Source organism: Acipenser ruthenus, chromosome 15 (assembly GCF_902713425.1).
Source record: "Acipenser ruthenus chromosome 15, fAciRut3.2 maternal haplotype, whole genome shotgun sequence".
In the NCBI taxonomy this organism is placed as follows: Eukaryota; Metazoa; Chordata; class Actinopteri; order Acipenseriformes; family Acipenseridae; genus Acipenser; species Acipenser ruthenus.
The window spans coordinates 23,892,607-23,911,615 of record NC_081203.1 but is presented as its reverse complement, the minus strand read 5'-3'; the positions used below and the strand labels follow the sequence as shown (position 1 = coordinate 23,911,615).

The following is a 19,009-nucleotide window of genomic DNA, read 5'->3' as shown; positions in this document are numbered from 1 at the left end:
TGTACAAATAACGCTTAAGAGAACACGTCTTTGCATAATAAATATATTCAATTTGTAATTGCCTTCAACGAGGTTTATAAAACGCACTGAATATCTCTGCGGAGGCAATGTCATTTGTCATATATGTGTAGCCTATATTGCACGGCATTCGTAGTTAGCAAATGCAAAATATGTAATGGAACAGGGTATGGTACTTTACCTGTCGAATGCAGTGTCATGTGTTGTGCTTTTGCCTCTTTTCCATGGGCTTAAATTGATTGCGTGCTCTGGGGTAGCAGTGCTGTTAAATACCTAGGCCGGCGCTTCGGCTGAACTTCTTTCAGGCTTTCAAGTGTTTGCTTAAAGTCACTCCTTCTGAAGCCACTGAGGAGAGTCTGGTACTAAGAACCGTGTATTTCACTTTAATTACCACCTGGTTGTTCTACCTATGCGGAGCGACCTTAACAACATTACATTGTTTAAATGTGTTTAGAATTAGACGAAAGTCTATTATTTTCCTAAGCGAAAAAAAATGCATTAAAATGTAGCACTTGATGCCAAGTGAAATACCTGCGTGAAACAGAAAACGCTGTATTAATCTCTCGTTCACACTTAATTTGAAATGTTTGAATTAGTTGCTCGAGTAGGTGAATAGCGTGAACTATTCTCACGTCAATTAAAGTGCACATAATTAAACTGCACCCAAAGTAAATTATATTTTAACACAATTACTGAGATTACAGTTTTTTTTTTTTTTTGTTTGGTTTTTTTTAACGTATGTCGCTTAGCTGCATCAGTTGGAATTGTTATGGTTTGGCTAAAAAAAAAAAAAACGTTGGTGATTTAGATAAGGTGTACGTTGATTCTGTAGCAATACAGATAATAGTACTGAGACTAGAGCGCCGTGCAGAAGGTATTTAAGTATATTTAGAATGAGGCCTATCGTGTATGCTATGCCCTGAATTCTGCCTGTAGCTGCCTGTGGAAAGCTATGTCTGACGCTAATACATGTAGCTCTGAAACTATACTTTACATTAAGGTGCATTTCGGTATGACTACTTTAATAAAGTGATGAATCCTATAAAATAATGTAACAGGAAAATTGAGAAACATGGTGCCTGTTGCTACGAGAATGCCTGGTTTAAGACAAATAAATTATCATTATTATTATTACAAACTAGAACGGCACATCCAGATATTAGGCTACAATAAGGTCTGAAGTTTACCGTATTATATCATTTATATGTGTTCGTTTTTTATGTATTTATTTTAATATTAGCGAAACTTGTTTAAAACCTATGCATTGCATGCAATCAGCGTTAATGACCAACATGTAAAAACACAGCAGAAAACAAGGCAATGCTACAAGAAAACCATGGGGCTGTTTGATTACAGGAAATGTTAGTGGGAATATGTAAGGAGACCCTATTGCTTATTTTATCCACGATAGGAACACCTTGCTTCTATACAGTGTAGTAATATACAATATATACAATATTTCGTATGTTCTGAATATCAGCGTTTTGTAAGCATGTGTTTGTTTTAAATGATACGCAGATATAGTATGCTTAGCAATCAAATGTACGCTATTTGTGGTGAAGTATGAAAAAAAAAAAAAGATCCGGTCATTGAAATTTCAACACAAACATTAAAATAAGTCATGGATAGCAAATCAATCAAATGTACGCCTCAATTATAAATGTATATTTCAGACACTTTGTTATATTTTCAACATATTTAACAATAGCTAGCCGTTATGTCTTAATCTGCATTTCATGCAGCCTATAAATCATATTTTGTAGGTAATTCAGGTTTGCTGCTTAATATAAAGCTCTACCTTTTTAAGATAAAAGTAAATCAATTATTGTTTGTATAGTTTGCACCTGTTAAGTTAGAAAACAAACAACTCACAAAAAACGCTTAATATTTTCCCCAATAATACTGTTATTTCTGTTTTTGAGGTCTCCAAGGCAGCAAACTTAGACATGGAAAAAAAAAGAAACGACAGAACTGTTTTGAACTTGGTCCTGTCGACCTGTATCGGTAGTTAATGAGCTTTTCATTTGCACAAATAGGGTTTTGATAAAGAAAAGCCCGATAACATGGGGAAATAGTACATTAAGTTGTTTAAGAGCAATTTGACTGTTTGGATTTCACTTTGATTGATATTTTAATGTCCTTTGAATTGTGTTTACTTCATCTCATAGCGTTCGGAAAGAGCAGTGGGCTCGTCTTTACTGAGGTAAACACACATCAAGAGACGCTGGCACCGTGGACGAGGTAGAGAAACGGCTTTACTTTGCCTGATCTGAAACTGGCCAACACAGATAAGACACTGTGTACATAATAATCCATTAAATTAAACTTTGAAAGGAACTTCAAAAAGCTGGAAAGACTGTAAGAAAAGGGATCCATTCTTCATTTTGCGTTCCACGAGGTTACAAGCGTTTAAACAGCAGGGAAGACAAAATGCAAAAGTAAAACAGACCACTGCTTTGAAAATACACAACACTTATTTGACATTATAGGCATATCAACAAGCTGCAGAATCGTAATTTGATATATCTCAGTCAACCATGTAGCTTTATAATGTTTATAACCTGATTGGAAAATAAAAGTTAAATAACGTTTATTTTCCTACCGGCATGCATTGATAAGTGACTGCGTAACTGTTAGACAAATGCTTACATTAGAATTAAATGTTATCATTTTTTAAGTACATTATTGTAATCCATTCGCCGTTATAGTTTTTTTTTTTAATTCTACATAACACGTGGGGTGCATAATGCATTGTATATCGTTTTTTCGGCTTCTCAATTCAGTATGGAAACCCCTTTTTGTTTTTTTAAACAGCCAATATAAAAACACAGCACCAAATACATCGTTTACTGACCCCTGGCTCATTGCTTGTTTCATTCCCACAGGCTGGCAGTCAAACAAACGAACTGGATTTCACTAATGCCAACGCAAACAACGCCATTCACTGACAGAAAAATGTAAAAAAATTATGAAACTCTTAATTATAATCCTCGTCACTGGGGTTGCAAAACGATTCGCTTTACCAATGCGAAACGAATTCAACATTTTGTGAGCAAAATACAACATTATGATGTTTTTTATGCACTGTGCTGTTCTCTAGCCTGAAATCATTAACATGGGGCTTCGTGGACTTTGTTCAGCCGGTGACCGCATGCATTATGTTTGCTTTCAACACCTTGTTTACATAATAAATACGAGTTTGCTTTTGGTTGCACGTGTTTAGTTTTACTACTGCTCTTTTTGAACTACTCAATACTTTTGCCCCATCGGTGTTTGATATTATACATACTACTAGGAAAAAGCTATTTCATTACTCCACACACCCCATTTGTAAATTAAATTAAATCAAGGGCGAGTATTGTTTACATTTAACTACATGAACATTGTTTTAAAGAATGGGGAAAATCATGTTTACAGTTTTCCAACACGATAAAGTTAGTCATATCGTCAATTCTTAAAGCAATACATTTATAAAATTGAAAAGTGTACACTCTTACGCAAAAAAGTATGGATTATATTCTTGGTGTCTTATTTACTGTAAATTACATTTTATTATTTCAAAATCTTCTTATTTTAAATAGCAACAGATATAATGTCAACAGGATATTTCTATTAGAATGCACATATGAAAAGCCTGATATTTAGCCTACTATATAACCAAATACAATACACGAATCTGAATTTTATTTTCATAATTTATTAGAAGCTTCATATGACTATATTCAAGCCAAATCTCTATATAAGTTACAAGAGGAGGAAAAATACGGGGTCAAATAACAACAAAACTTAATTGTGGTATACAGGCAGCCTTCAAATGTCCATAAAAACTTTTTACAACATAATATACAGCTTGCTAAAAACTATGTATCCAATGCAAACCTTTTACAGAAATATACAGCTACGTTTTACATTAAAATCTATTAAAAAGTTAAGCCAAGTTAATTTACCCTACACATGTCTTTGTATGCCCACAAATCTTCCTTTGTATTAACACTGTTTCGACTTGTTTTTCCAGTTTCCTGGGAATCGTGTATTTACAAGTCAACTTTTACAGACACACGTGTCTTGTATAAGAGTTTATTTCGTGAACCAGGGATTTTATTCACATTCGCTGTAAAATAAATCCTTTCAAACTCCACTTACAGATTGAACATTCGTCACTTTTGGTCCACGAAGAGTCGTCGCCTGCAAACCCAACCAAAGTAAACCATTTATTTAGGAAATGCAGAAATGACTCTGTCAGTTACCATATACACGTCTTAGTTATATTACATTGTCACCAGGTCCTACCATATAATAAGGCGGAGCATTGCATGGCGGTACCATAATCAGAACCAGAAGAGTTTAGGTGAGACAGACTGGAGACCTGGCTTTGAAGCGAGGGAGGGCTAGACGAGTGGCCTAAATCTGGCGAATGGCATGCACTGCCAGTCTGCTGATGTTGCCCAATTCCTGAATTATTGGTAGCGCTAGTTGTTTGCTGGTGGTGGTGGTTCTGGGCGCCCGTTGTTGGCGTATGTGTGCCTCCTTGGCATGGCTTGCCATCCTTCACTAAAACTGGTACGGCCACTCTTCTTGGAGACTGCTGCTGTTGTTGGCAAGAGCTGGTGTCCTGTTGCATTTGCTGTTGGGTCACCTTGTCTTTGGCTTGGCGTTTCATCTTGTACCGATGGTTCTGGAACCAAATTTTGACCTGAGTTGGAGTGAGGTGGATCATGCTGGCCAAATGTTCTCTTTCCGGTGCCGAGAGGTATTTCTGTTGCTTGAATCGTCTTTCTAGCTCGTAAACTTGGGCTTGCGAGAAAAGCACCCTGCGCTTTCTCCTTGGAGTGCTCTGTAGAGGTCCCATACCCTTGCCAACGTCTGCCAAAGAGCCCAGGCTTCCCATACCGCTCATGTTCATTCCAGAGGATGGGCCCATGAAGCGGGAAACTGCGGAGTGAAAACACTTTGTTTTTTAAATAAGCAAATAAATAAATAAATAAATAAATAAATAGTCATTTAATTCACAATTTCAAACACGAAATTATAAAAGTAAACAAACCAATGTTTCTGTCTTTGTCAATGTGAATAATAGTGCCTGGTGAAAAAAAAATGAAACTACTTGCATCACCAGGCGCCACGCATATAAAATAAAACATGAAGAAAAGGGAAAGAGTCAGATTCATATAAAATATAGAAAATAGGCCTAATTTATGACGTAAAATACCAACGACAAATAAAACGAATAATATTTCCCCTTAAGCCTACGGCAATTGGCCTGCCTGTAAGTTTGGTATTTGTTATTTAATGTACAAAGAGCTTGGTTCAGTTCTGAGGAACGTGCTAATTTATTTGACATCCAAAATATTATAGTTAAATAGTATTATTAACTCTTTTAAAATGAGAAGAATTAACGCCATAACAGGTTCGTTGTAAATATCATTGCTCTCTAAAATAACCTCACGCTCTTATTGTAGCTGTAATTTGCTGTGAATTAACTGTTTTATATCTACTCTGCATCTGTACAAAAACTGAATATTTTACTGAAAAACCCATTTCTACTTTTCAATTGTAATAATTCATTATTGTATGTTATGGTTATTTTTTATTATATATGTTCAAATCCAATCAATAAATTACAATAATTGGGTATTTAAAGGGACATGTTTTGTTTGACAAAACAAGTAGTATAAGAGCATTTCAATGTCCGACAGATGTAACTGCATGAATTTCTATTTAGGCTCGTTCTTATCAACATAACGATAGGAACTCATCTGTACCACGTATTACACATATGAGAAATGTTATTCATAATATATTTAAATAAAAATGGCATATTACTTAGTTAAATAAAGCCAAATACAATAGGTCTGTTATCGATTTAAGAAACCCGTGGTTCTGAATTGTATACATATAACAATTAATATACACATACATCAATTAATACACACATATTTTATATATTTAACTGCATATTTGATTCATAATACATCTCAATTCACTGCATAATAAAACTGAAATATGTGCACGCATAGATTCTTAGTTTTTGGTTATCCCCTCACCTCAAAATGTTCATAATTATTAGCAAAACTGCTTTTTTCAAGTTTGCATACTTACTTGAAGAAAAGCGCGGGTCAGGATTGGCTCCATACCATCCTGTGGCTGATGTACTGTTTCTCATTGTTTCCTGGTAAGGCGGAAGCTCGCTCATGTTGCCCAGATTGCCCAGGTTACCGTTACAGTACCCCCCCATGGATGCATGAGAAAGCTGAGGTACACCTGCCGCTGCCATGTGGTACGCGGCGGGCACCGTCCCGTTATGCCCCATATGGTGCTGCTGCTGCATGGATGCCTGAGAGACGTGAGACTGCCGGTAAACTGCCAGGGGAGCCCCCAAGTTGTTGCCCTCCATGCTCACTTTCTTGTAACTCTCCTCTAGGGGACTCAAGATATCAGAAACTGAGAAAGGAGTAGTATGCTTGGGGCTCATCGACATTGTTTTGTGCCTGGAGAGAGAAAATGTAGAAGGCGAGGCAAAAAGAAGGGTTTTGCCAAAGCTCTGGTAGTGTTGTCTCAGCGTCGATCTTGTTGGGTGAACACGTACGAGAGTGGCTGAAGTCCGCCTTAATTGGATTGAGTGGAGACTCAGGGCTGCCTTTCGTTTGTTTTAGCCAGGCGCCAGGTTTAAGGCTGCCACCAGAGGCGGGGCATAGGCTACCAGGGCAACAAGACAATAGAGCCCTCTCCACAATAATTAGCTTACGTGCCGATGACAAGGTAAACACCTTTAAGTTTATTTACATGCCAGATTCTGTAATCCCTTCTGTAATTTTACAAGATGTGGCTAAAGGTGGTGTAACCTTTTACAAAGTCATCCAATTCAACAATAAATGCAAAGGCCTTGGTAATCACCTTAAATGCTATATGCAATAAAATGTGTATTTAGTACAAAATAGGTCATACATACGTGGAATTAAAGTTGCCCACTATTATTATCTAATTGTGTACATGCCTGCCAATGAAATTAAATAGTATACAAATAATAATAATAATAATAATAATAATAATAATAATAATAATAATAATAATAATAATAATAATAATAATAATACCTACTGCTTATATCTGTCCACCAGTCTGTCTATTCACATGTATATCAATACGCATTAAATACAGCGAAATAAAGGTTTAGCCATATCGCTCATATTAGAAACGATTTGAAAAGTGCAGTTGAACCTCTCACTTTTAATGCACCGAAGAGCCACCCAGTGATTCCACTTGTAAATTGTGTTTGCATTATACTTGATCGTACTTAAAAATGCAAAAGTGCTCTTGCTACGCGGGGAAAATGGTAAAGTGGTTGCGTAAATGACCGAACGCATTGTGACTTTGCTTGATATTAGGACATAAGGATCATTTTGCTTCACCCTGTCCAGGAGAAAGAAGATTCCCGTATGCGAGTTAACATCCTTCAAGTATAACACTCTGGCCCTGATTGTACTTTACTAGCACTCTGCAAGAGGTGAGCTTTGCCACGGAAATTGCAGATTTCTTCAAAGGCTCTTCGTTTTATTCAACCGTTATGGTTAGAGTTTCTCTTGCAGGGATCTGCACGTTCATGTTACAGTTTGCACATTGTCAGAGCAGGCTGTTGTTGCGTTTTGCGTCTTAGTTTTATAATCTAGAGATCTTTCTGTTGATTTTGTAAAATTGAATAAACATGCATGCGCGTATAAATATAAATATTAACAAACAAATATGCGATTATGTTATATATATATATATATATATATATATATATATATATATATATATATATATATTCTGCTAATAGATATATTTCATATTTCATATTTCACTACATTTTTTTACACTTCAATTTCGTGAATTTCACAAACTCTCCAAATGATTTCCACAAATTAATAACGGACACATGTAGACATGTGTTTAGATTTTATATTACATGTGTAGACTTGTAGGTATCCAATTCTTTTTTTTATATAGTCTGAATACATAAACGCAATGTACTGAAAAGGCTCACAGTTTATAATACGTGGGCTCTTCATAACGTGGTGCGTTTGATATTTTCTTCATTTTCTGAGTAACCTCGTCCAATCTTTGTGTCGCAGGTGGCAAAGCGCTGTAAATATAGTAGGAGGCATAAAGTACAATGCATGGCCCTTAAAATCTTGTTCTGAGAATGCAGGAGCTCTAGTTTGCTTATGTTTGCAGAATGCTTTGCTCCTTTATGTTGTTCATGGAGAGGACTGGATATCTCCTCAATAGCTTCTGACAGTACACAATCCGTCTGAGAACACTATAGATGTGGGAAAATGGGAGACATTGTTAGTCAATGGTGCCAATCCTAATGGAAACTTTACTAAATAAGAGTACATTACAACAGCTGTTTGCCAAGACAGAAAGTATGATCAACACTGGATACGACACTAAACTTGAAACTTACCTGGCCATTAAGGACACGAGAATATGAGCACAACAAACACAACAAAATGCCAATAATTATAATAATAATAATAATAATAATAATAATAATAATAATAATAATAATAATAATAATAATAATAATAATAATAATAATAATTTTTTTTCAACAAGTTCAGCAAATTTGATAGTTTGAAGTATCCTTTGTCAAACAATTCGATGGACTGATACCACATATAGAAGTTTGTAGTCGAACAGGCAGTATACAATTGTGCGCACCACTTCAGAAATGCATAATGTTTCAAAGAAAGAAAGAAAGAAAGAAAGAAAGAAAGAAAGAAAGAAAGAAAGAAAGAAAAAGAGTGTCCAGGGAGAGTACTTAAAACCCTACTGATATATAATGCACGACAGCACAGAAGTTGCATTAGCCTTTTACCAACATTGCGTATTCTCTAACTACTTAACGCGAGGTTCAAATAAAACCAATTGGGCTTCCTTAACATGCGAATACACTTTAAACCTATACATAAATCTTATGCAACCTTCTGTAAACATTTTAGTATGTATGTACTTTTCACTGTTGTTTATTACACTGGTGTTCTCATGTCTATCTAAAGTATATTCTATAGCAAATAAAATAATGAGTATGCAATTTGTTGAATAAGAATTATGTTTCATTTTACAGCATACTTTCATCAATGTGCAATCAATCTTTTGTTTAAGGAAGTCAAATTCCAATTTTCAGTGACAACCTGTTAATCACATCAGGAATTATATATTAAAATTCATTTTTTTTCTAATTATAAAGATATAACCTCGTGTTTTTCTCTGACTTATTTTCTAATACTGGAGCATTTTAATTCATATATAGTAATTATATATTTTGTTGTATTTACAAGTTGAAATTTGGTATCATTCAGAATCAAAAAATGTATTAATGATACATTTGTATATTGTTAAAGAAATAAAGCCAAAAAAATTACGTGTATATAGGCCACTTTAAATAATACATTATATTACACTTAAATCATACACAGCCTAACAGTCCTATCTGTAAATTCACTGCACTAGCTTTTTTTTTTTTTTTTTTCTTTAAGTGAGCAACTTATAGACCTATGGTACACTAAACAGACATTAGCCAAAAACTCTGTATCGATTGACTTTTTTCTTAGTTGTATTATTAAGAATGTTTAATTGTTATTTTCCCACACGTATTGAAATATGTTACATTGCGTTAGATAACGTATTTTGTTACTTTGGTATTCTATAACACAGCTGTACATATACCAGACACTATAGAAAACGTGTCTTAAATAAAGGTATTAACACATTTCGTGTTAAATAGCGATTGATGCAATTTAACACATTATCGTTTAACCCTTATTTTGTTGCTTTTGATGTTGCCTATGGCAACACATAAATATTCTCCAGTAGGTTTAAAATATTAAAATATATGCACAGCCATTAGCAACTTATAAAACATCGACCATGACTGAACAATGTAAAATCTGTCTATTGATGTATATATTGCAGAAAAGAAACGTACACCATTGTCATTTTATCATCCTTAGTTATAGGGCAAAGCCTAAAGTAACCCTGTTGATTGCTGAATAGGAAATATGTGTCAACGTCACAATTTATATTCCTAAATGTAACAAAAAAAGGGAGAGTATTTAATGTTTTGTTTTGTTTGTTTGTTTGTTTGTTTGTTTGTTTGTTTGTTTGTTTGTTTGTTTTCTTTTTTTTTACAGCATATGATATTATTTTCAATTAGATGTTAAATAATTATCATTTCAAATACATTCCACACTCATTCATATCACTAATTCGAACCGGTATTGATATTAAATTGGGCAATATGATTGACATCATTCCAATTTCATAATTGTTGCTTGGTTAATGCCTTCTGTTAATTGTGAGAATTAAACACACATCTTATGGAACAGATTTGATATATAAAACTATTCGATAAACGCACAAAAAATACCAAAACAAACAGCGTGTATATATATAGCCAAATATTCTTTAACACTTGATTTACAGTTCATGGTTTAGCTAATATTTCACAAATTTCCACATGTTTAAGTTGTGTGGCCTATGTGGTATATAGATTAATTACATTCTAAATAGTTTGTTTCACAGAAACCCAATACTACTGGGACTAACGCTATGTGTGACAAAATAGCATTCATCACGGAAAATATGTAAGGCATTTATATAATAAATCAACCAATCTTGCGGGGCTGACAGCAGCAAAGAAGGTTATTTTGAAGGGCTGGTTGGAACCTGGTATAGTCTATAACTGCACATGGTTACACTTTCTCTTAGATATCTCACTTATGGAGAGGTCGACAGCAAGATTGCACCAGGCCAGTGCTAATACCTTAACTACATGGTCTACTGCTATCATTCTTAATGTGTATGTATGTGTGTACATGTGTATGTATATATATATATATATATATATATATATATATATATATATATATATATATATATATATATATATATATATATATTTTAATATATTATTTATATATATAATTTGTTTTGTATTATGGTTTATTATGATTTTTAATGTATTTTTATTTTACGCTTCATTTATGTTTTTATATATAGTATTTTTTTTTTTTACATATTTATGTATTCAACTTTCTCTCCCCCCCCCCCCCCCCCCATTGTAAAGATTACAATAAAAATAAAAATAAAAACTTGCTTAAATAAATAAATAAATAAATAAATAAATAAATAAATAAATCAACCAATCAATTAATGAGAGACAATCAATTAATGAATCGATGCAATGTAGTTCGACAATATATCCGAGATCTTATAGCGACCCCTGGGAGTGTCCGAGAAAACTGCACTTTTACCTAAATTCAATTCATAAAGGCTGCTGCTGCTTTCAGTACGATTCTAACCTTCCAGTTTGAAGTGCTTTGAGGCTCTAGATTAATTTAATATTTTTGAATCTGAAGTTAAAATTGGAGGCAAGAGTGTAATGGTTTGGTTTTGGAATAACTAAGACAGTGGGAAACTCAGGCTCGGCTGCAGATATGAAGTATTTGTGTTTGTAAAACCTGCCGGCTGTAACTCCTCTAATTTACTTCGGCAGACAATGTGCCCCATGTGTTTTAAATACAGTTGAATGTAATTGAAACATAAATATGTGATAAACTGCCATTGCAATTTCATTCTATAATGTACATTGAATGTAACTAAAGGACAAAACAGACAATTCATTAGGAGTCTGAACTGATAAAAACAGTAAAGATAATGTATAGCAGTCTCTGTTACTGCTGGTCTGTTGTCTAATAGACAAACAATCCCCAGCGATTAATTTAAATGCTGTTTAAGATTGAATACGCCGATTTGGGGGATTTCAAAGTTGGATTAGAAGGTCACTCAAGGTTGCTGCTTTTGAGTTATAATTTATAAGTACAGTATTGGACTTTTCCACTGTGACCCAACGAAAGAAAATGTACAGTACGCTTTCATGGTAATTTTGGTAAGGATGATGTATTAATCTAATTTATTTTCACATCAGCTTTGCATAGCTAATCTGTAAATTTCAAAAGAGATCTTACTGAAGCTTAGACATGTATTCATTTACTTGGCTTGAAGCGAAACATTTTTCAATGAATTATCTTTAAATTGGGGTGCTCAAATTTTCCACTCTACGTCATGCCAATACTCACCACCAGAGCGCTGAACTCGAGTAAAGGTTAAGATTTGGGCTTAAAAAAGCCTTTTATTTTAAGAGACGTATAGTAATATAGCCAATACAATACAAATAAGAAATAGAAACGGGTTACAACCAAAATAATTGCTGAGCATTATATGGATGCCACAGGTATATAATCTATAAATCCATCGACCAATTATAGTGTCTTGCGACATGCACAATAACTTACTAGAGGAAACATAATGGGAGTAATTCGATTCGCCGTGCTGGATGCTCGTTTCCTCTAGATGTAGGCCTATGTGCCTAGCAGTGACAATTAACCTAAATTACAGCATGCAAGGTAAGGCTAATTACAATTATAGCATGCGCTCGTGAAGATATCTTACTGCACTAATTGTTGAATTTCAATAACTACTCCTACTTAGTTTTAGCTAGACCCTTTCTGTAGCCTAATGATAGAAGCTTATTAGGGTCAATTAACTTTAATTAGTGCCGATGTTCTCAGCGGAACCTACAGTATTGTACATTAAAAAAAAAAAACCTTTTTGAATAGTCTTGCTATGTCACATGGTATACGCATAACATCATTGAAATTATTTGCGCCCCCCCTCTAAAATGAGGAAGCAAGGCTATTAGCAAACAAAATAGCAAAGGATATGCTTTTACATTTGAATATACAATACAATGCAATTTTAGGACGTTGTTTATACTGGCACACAATAAACCTCCCCTCATAAATATACAGAATTAGTTGCATTCGGGTCATGATGTTGCCTAATAATCTTAGTCATATATATAAAAACTGTGTAAATATAGAAGTAAAATTACATATTGTTTCCAGTACATATTGTACATTGTAAGGGCAGTATTAAATGTGATGTCACAGTATTTGTACATTTATGAGACATATATCCGTCCCGTCCCCCCGTCTCCCCCCTTTCCAACATGGACAAGGAGGTAATAAAATCGTGTTCTATGCCTACTACAAATTCCGAGGGTCTGAAGTGTAATTCGTATTGCAGTGAATATTGTCAATGGAAACTTCGTAGTTCACCTTCTTAAAATCACTAGCTATCCAATATTGCCACCTAGAGGGTCCGTGTTAATTAACAAATCAGTTCTTCCCAGAAAAAGAATATCACATGACCAACCTAAGCAGCCTTGATTTTTCACAACAGATTTAAACTGCACTGTGTTCGAATAAGTGCCTGTTTCCTCCGGATACTATTTCACTTCAAGCAATATTTCATGTAGTTTAGATATGAAATAGCGTCTGCTCTCCATTGAGCATGCGCAGCGGACACTATTTTACATGACACAGGAACTTCGCAGTTTGAGCTCCATTAAATCCATTGACATTCTCAGAAAGCTGTGTACTACTTTATGACACCCATAGAGGGTGATGGTGGCATGTTCATGGTGTGATTCCATCTACTTTTCTCTGTCCATGCAGCAGAAACTCACAGTGGGGAATAAACAGCACTGTAAATAAGGGTAGCTTTGTGGGTCCTGTGTTTGTTGCAGGATTTTTTTTTTTATTAGGCTGTATAGTTCAATTTGGCAAGCAGTATGTTTCACATTTCAACAAAAGATAGGCATGTTAAGTAATATAACTCCTTGCTGTTGTTGATCACCATAGAGGGGCTAGGGAAGAGAAAGAGCGGGCACAGGAGGATGGAGAGTGGAGGGAAGACATGACTAGTTGGCCAGTAGAGGAGGAGTGGTGAGGGTGAGAGGGGGTGTAGGGAGGCAAGAGGGATTGGAGGTAGGAGGGGGCGGTGCGGTGATGAGAGTAGTAGGCAAGAACACAGGTCTTTAATTTATATGCTGTTTGAGTAGACTGAGTAGACATTGGCTCTGTTTAAAATGACTTTTGGCACCCTGAATGGAACTTTCTTTTTCTAGAATTTTGATGCCATCATACCATACTTTTCTAGAATTGTGATGTCATCATACCATACTTTTCTAGATGCTGGAAATTTACAATCCATGGGTAGAATTCCTGGAGGGGGTAGGTCAGTACCAATTTAGTAACCTACTACTAACATCGTTCCATGACTCAAATTCAAGAGACAAATTGAAAAATAATCTTACTGAGACAGAAATACTCTTCCCTATGTCCTGTAATCCCTTTGCAAATCTCATATTAAGAAAAGCTTATCAAAACAAATAACTAACGGGCCAGTGAAGCTCAGTTTTGATTTATTCAGCTCAGATTAATACTTACTGTTTTGTCCTTGCAGAGCTATTTAGGAAACCTCAAAAGGAACAGGTTGCTGAGGTACCTAAAGGTATTGTAACACCTGGCCAATTAAGGCTGTATAAAAAGTTATTGTAGCCAACTACGCCACTTGGTGGTGAGTTCAAACCCAGGAAAAATGACTTCTAGAAAAATACACCACAGGTCCTTGTTCAATCAGGTGGGTTCACAGTATACAACCAAAAAAAAATACAAGAACTTTAATAAAACAGTTAAAACCCAGGCTTTATTTCAGCTCGAAAAGGAAAGGGTGGGCGACTGGAGATGCAGCTCTGCTCAACCCACAGGTTAAACTGTAACACACAAAATGACTACAAACATAAATAAATCATAACTTTGTGAAAACACCATACTACTTAAATACCTAATATGTATACAATAATCCACTTGAATCCAAAATGCACACATAGGAATTATCCTAAAAATAATAATTAAAATTCACACTTAATAAAATGAACCAAAATAATAATAATAAAAATAAATGAAAGTGAACCTGTGAAACTGGCAGGGCTGCAGTACCAGCCAATCCCTCTAGGGCGAACAAACGCCAAGATAATTTTAAAAAGAGGTATGAATAGACTAGAGCTACGTTTTAATATGCATCCCAGGTCTGGGTCTGGGTAAAAGAAAAAAAAAATCTTTAAATAAAGCACAAAGTAACAACTAAGACTTACAACAAGCTCACAGTGGGGAGAAGCCTCCCACATATGAAAAAAAACAAGAGACTGAGAGAGAGGAAAAACAGATGACAGCGGCAGCGGACTTCAATAGGGCGCATCTTCAGGAACCACACAAGCAGGTCGGCCGCCCTACAGTGAATGAATTAGCCTGAAAGAAAGAAAGAAAGAAAGAAGTTTCCACTTCCCGAGTTACACCACACAAAGTTAAATCACAACAAGAAACTTCACTGACAAATAACCACACCACTATTTACCCAAAAGTAAAAGAAAGAATATTCTCACTTTTAAAATGAACACAGCAAAACAATGTAAGAATAAAAAACAATGTAAGAATAAAAAACTATAAACAATACAGCAATTAACAAAACAGCGCACCTGCTTAAAATCAAGGAGAGCTCATCAAAGAGGCAAACCCCCGCAGCCACTGATTACCGCCGTCAATTGCTTTGGACTTGATTTCAGACACATACAATTAAAGTGCTTCATTAAAGTGTAGGTTATCCGGTTAAAGGGCCCCATTTAGCAACGTTCGCAAACCCTTAAGGCAATCACAAAACACTTCTGCGGACAGTTAGCGCACCAAAATCAGGCGCACGTGTGGGCAAACAAACTTTGCCCACCTATGTGATTTAGCAACTGTGTTTTAGTGCCCACCCGGCAAGTGAACGATAGCGCTGATCATGGGCTGAACTTTAGGGGTGTCCTAATTTACTACAAATGTACCGATTTAGCAAACCATCAACAGTGTTAGAATTTGCGTTTCAATTGACATGTGTAAACCAGGTCTAAACTGTGCGCAAATTACATGGTCGACTATAAATACCGCTGCAACTACCAGGGGAGCAGGTAAAGAAAAGAGAGAGGGAAAAAAGGAAACAGAAGAAATATGGAGGGCACATTGGATTTCTACGTAGCTAGACAAAGAGAGAGGAGGAAAGCGTGAAGTCATCTGTCTTTTCTGAGCCTGTCTGACACACAACGTATGCAGCAATTTTGCCTCAACAGACAGACAATCACTGACATCTGCCAACTGTTCCAGGCTGACCGGAAGGAGACATGCAGAGAGCACACTGTTTGCCTGTAGAACTAAGGGTACCCGCTGCACTAACATTTTATTCCACTGGGTCGTTCCAACGTACCGAGAGTTACTGTCAACCCGTAAATATTTACGACCAAAATATTTGGCGAATCACACCCATAAAACATATTTCGCTCCAGAAATTGCTCCTGTTGCAATATACGAAGTATGTATTGTTAGTGCAATTTGATTTCGTGCCAAAAATGTTTGTAGTTTTTTTTTTCATCCGCGAAAAACGCATAGTAAAAGGCTCGCAAATAACTATGGCTTTACTGTATACTGCAGACATGCAGACATGTGCAGTATGGTATACCTGCGGCTTTAGCAACATGATACAAAGCTGGGTTTTCTTGGGAGGTATGGGTTTCCTGGTGTCCTGGGAGCCATCGACTGCACACATGTGCAGCTACGCACACCAACACAGAATAGGAACCTCCACATAAATCGTAAGGGGACTTATTCTGTCAACGTGCAAGAATTGTGTATGCAAACCATCCTGGCTCCGCTCATGACTAGTTTATCCTCGCTAATTCGCAAGTGGCAGCTGCGTTTCAACGGAATGATATTCTGAGAGGCTGGTTGATAGTGGACAATGGGTTTCCACTGAAGCGGTAGCTACTGACACTGCTGCTTAACCCCACGACCCCTGCTGAACAGAATATAACCATACCTTTAAATGTGCTCCTACTGTAACTGAGTGAACATTTGGAATCATCAAAATGCGATTCTGATGTTTGGATGTTTCTGGGGGAGCACACTCCTCAGAAGATTAGCAGTATCACCCTGGCTTGTGTTTTACATAACATAACTCTCCGTAATGGATGTGATGTTGCATTTACAGAGGAAAGATTACAGGGTTTGAGAGAAGCAGGTGCTGAACTTGAAACCCCAGTTGTGGAGGTTGCAGATGTTGCTAGTGCCAGGCAGGTCTGACAAAGCCTAAATGATTATTTTTTATTTTATTTCGTAAGCTAAAAAATGTAGCCTTGTTTGAGGGGCTTGGTCATCACTCACTTGGGCTGCTGGACATTTTTAATTTCTTTGCGATTTTGTCTGCCTTTTTTGTTTCAAAATGCCGTCCGTTCGCTATCGCAGATGCACAGGTGCTTTTAAAGGGAATGTTGAATACTTATTGGTTGTAACCTTACTCCCCCGCTGTGCTTTGATTGGCTGGGCGCATGATTCGATGTGCGTTAGCACACACATGAGACCCGACCTCTACCGCAGCGGTTCGCTAAAGTTTTTGACTGAGCCGAAGCGGCTGCGCACATATTTGCTAAATAGGGCCCTTGGTGTTACATTTGCAACATGGTAACAGTTTCCTACTTGGCTCTCCCATGAATTGCAAATTCTGCATTTTTGATAATTACATACAACTGTAAGTGGAGAAAGGTTTTGGTTAGTGCCTTCATCGGTGTCATCGATTATGTATTGGGTCAGAATATATATATATATATATATATATATATATATATATATATATATATATATATATATATATATATATATATATATATATATATATCCCGCAGTATATTACCAGCTCAAAACCAACGCAAGGCATATTATATATATATATATATATATATATATATATATATATATATATATATATATATATATATATATATATATATATAATTGTGATATACAGTATATATACATTTCTGTATTTATTGTTTGCCAGTTTTTCTTCTGTTACAAATCTTATAGATTATTTATAAACTTCTGAAATAATTTATATTTTTAAAGTATATAAATGTAACCTGCCACCAGGGAGCATCATGACGAAGGAACATGTATATTATAGTAAAATAAATATTGTTTTGCAGGCAGGTAGTGTACTTACATATAAGGGTGTGAACTGTCACACATATTACTTGAGTGATCACAACCGACATGCAAGTCCTGGTGGACTGGTGTGGAGCGTAGTATGACCCCTACTTTTTTGATGGCAACATCATATCTGAGATGTGTCTGGACATGTTGTCAAGATGGCTCGTGGAGCAGTTGGATGAACTCCAATTACAAGGATTATAGCCCTGCTCCATGTTTGCAACTGGAGGGGGGGGGGGGGGGGGAGTGGTTCCTGTGCTATCCAGATATGACACCAATGGACATTTTCCAGTGGGTCCTTAACACTTCAAGCCCTACAGGATGCCAATAAACATTGTTACAGGAGCTCCACTGTGAAATCTCTCTTACTTGTAGAATTGTGCAATGCCATAAATGATGTGCAAGTCTGATAGCAAAATAATGAAGACGCGCTGTATATGTTTCCATGTGTTGCTAGAATAATAGAATACTGTTTCAGACATATATATATATATATATATATATATATATATATATATATATATATATATATATATATATATATATATATAATTTTGAAATAAAAGTTGTTTTTCACACTGAAGTTGCTGCTGAGAGAGGCCTAAAGGTTTATTTTAACGGGCAAAAACGCATTAACAAATTTACAGCCTATTAATTAGACCCCGTTCCCCCCTAATGTCCGCACAGCCACTGCAAGCCCATACAATTTACGCCTTTGTCATCATGAAGGCTGCAATGTTTTTAAAGATACCATTGTGCCCTTAAATCCCATAAAATTGTCACTAGGGACTGATTAAACAACTCTGAATTGAAACACTGAGGATTGTGTAGACGTCCATTTTAGGCCAGACAATACCCTTTTCAGTGCAGAATACAAAAAGGGGGTTTAAGAGGCGATTCTCTGGGAGACTCGTCCCAGTCAGCCCCATCCATATGGAATACAAGGTGGCCAGCATCTGGGACAAAGAGTCCAGGTGACAAGGACGGTGCAATGCGCTGTCCAGCAGCGAGCAAACAACAACGCAGGG

At 35.9% G+C, this 19,009-nt stretch overlaps 1 protein-coding gene across 1 annotated transcript; it reads right to left on the bottom strand.

Annotated features, from left to right (window-relative positions):
- Positions 1-3,695: 3,695 nt before the first annotated feature.
- On the bottom strand, positions 3,696-7,727 carry LOC131697581 (thyroid transcription factor 1-like). The gene is made up of 2 exons (XM_058987517.1): positions 6,118-7,727; positions 3,696-4,950 (listed from the first exon to the last, which is right to left on the bottom strand). Exons 1-2 carry the CDS (start codon positions 6,494-6,496, stop codon positions 4,295-4,297), a joined length of 1,035 nt encoding a protein of 344 aa, XP_058843500.1. The 5' UTR covers positions 6,497-7,727; the 3' UTR covers positions 3,696-4,294.
- Between the last annotated feature and the right edge of the window lie 11,282 nt (positions 7,728-19,009).

What these genes read in the sequence shown, in the direction of transcription:
- LOC131697581 (XM_058987517.1), bottom strand. Translation starts at nt 6,496, where the DNA reads ATGTCGATGAGCCCCAAGCATACTACTCCTTTCTCAGTTTCTGATATC. An exon ending in TGACCCGCGCTTTTCTTCAA is followed by an intron (nt 4,951 to 6,117) that starts GTAAGTATGCAA and finishes TTCACTCCGCAG; the next exon opens with TTTCCCGCTTCATGGGCCCA.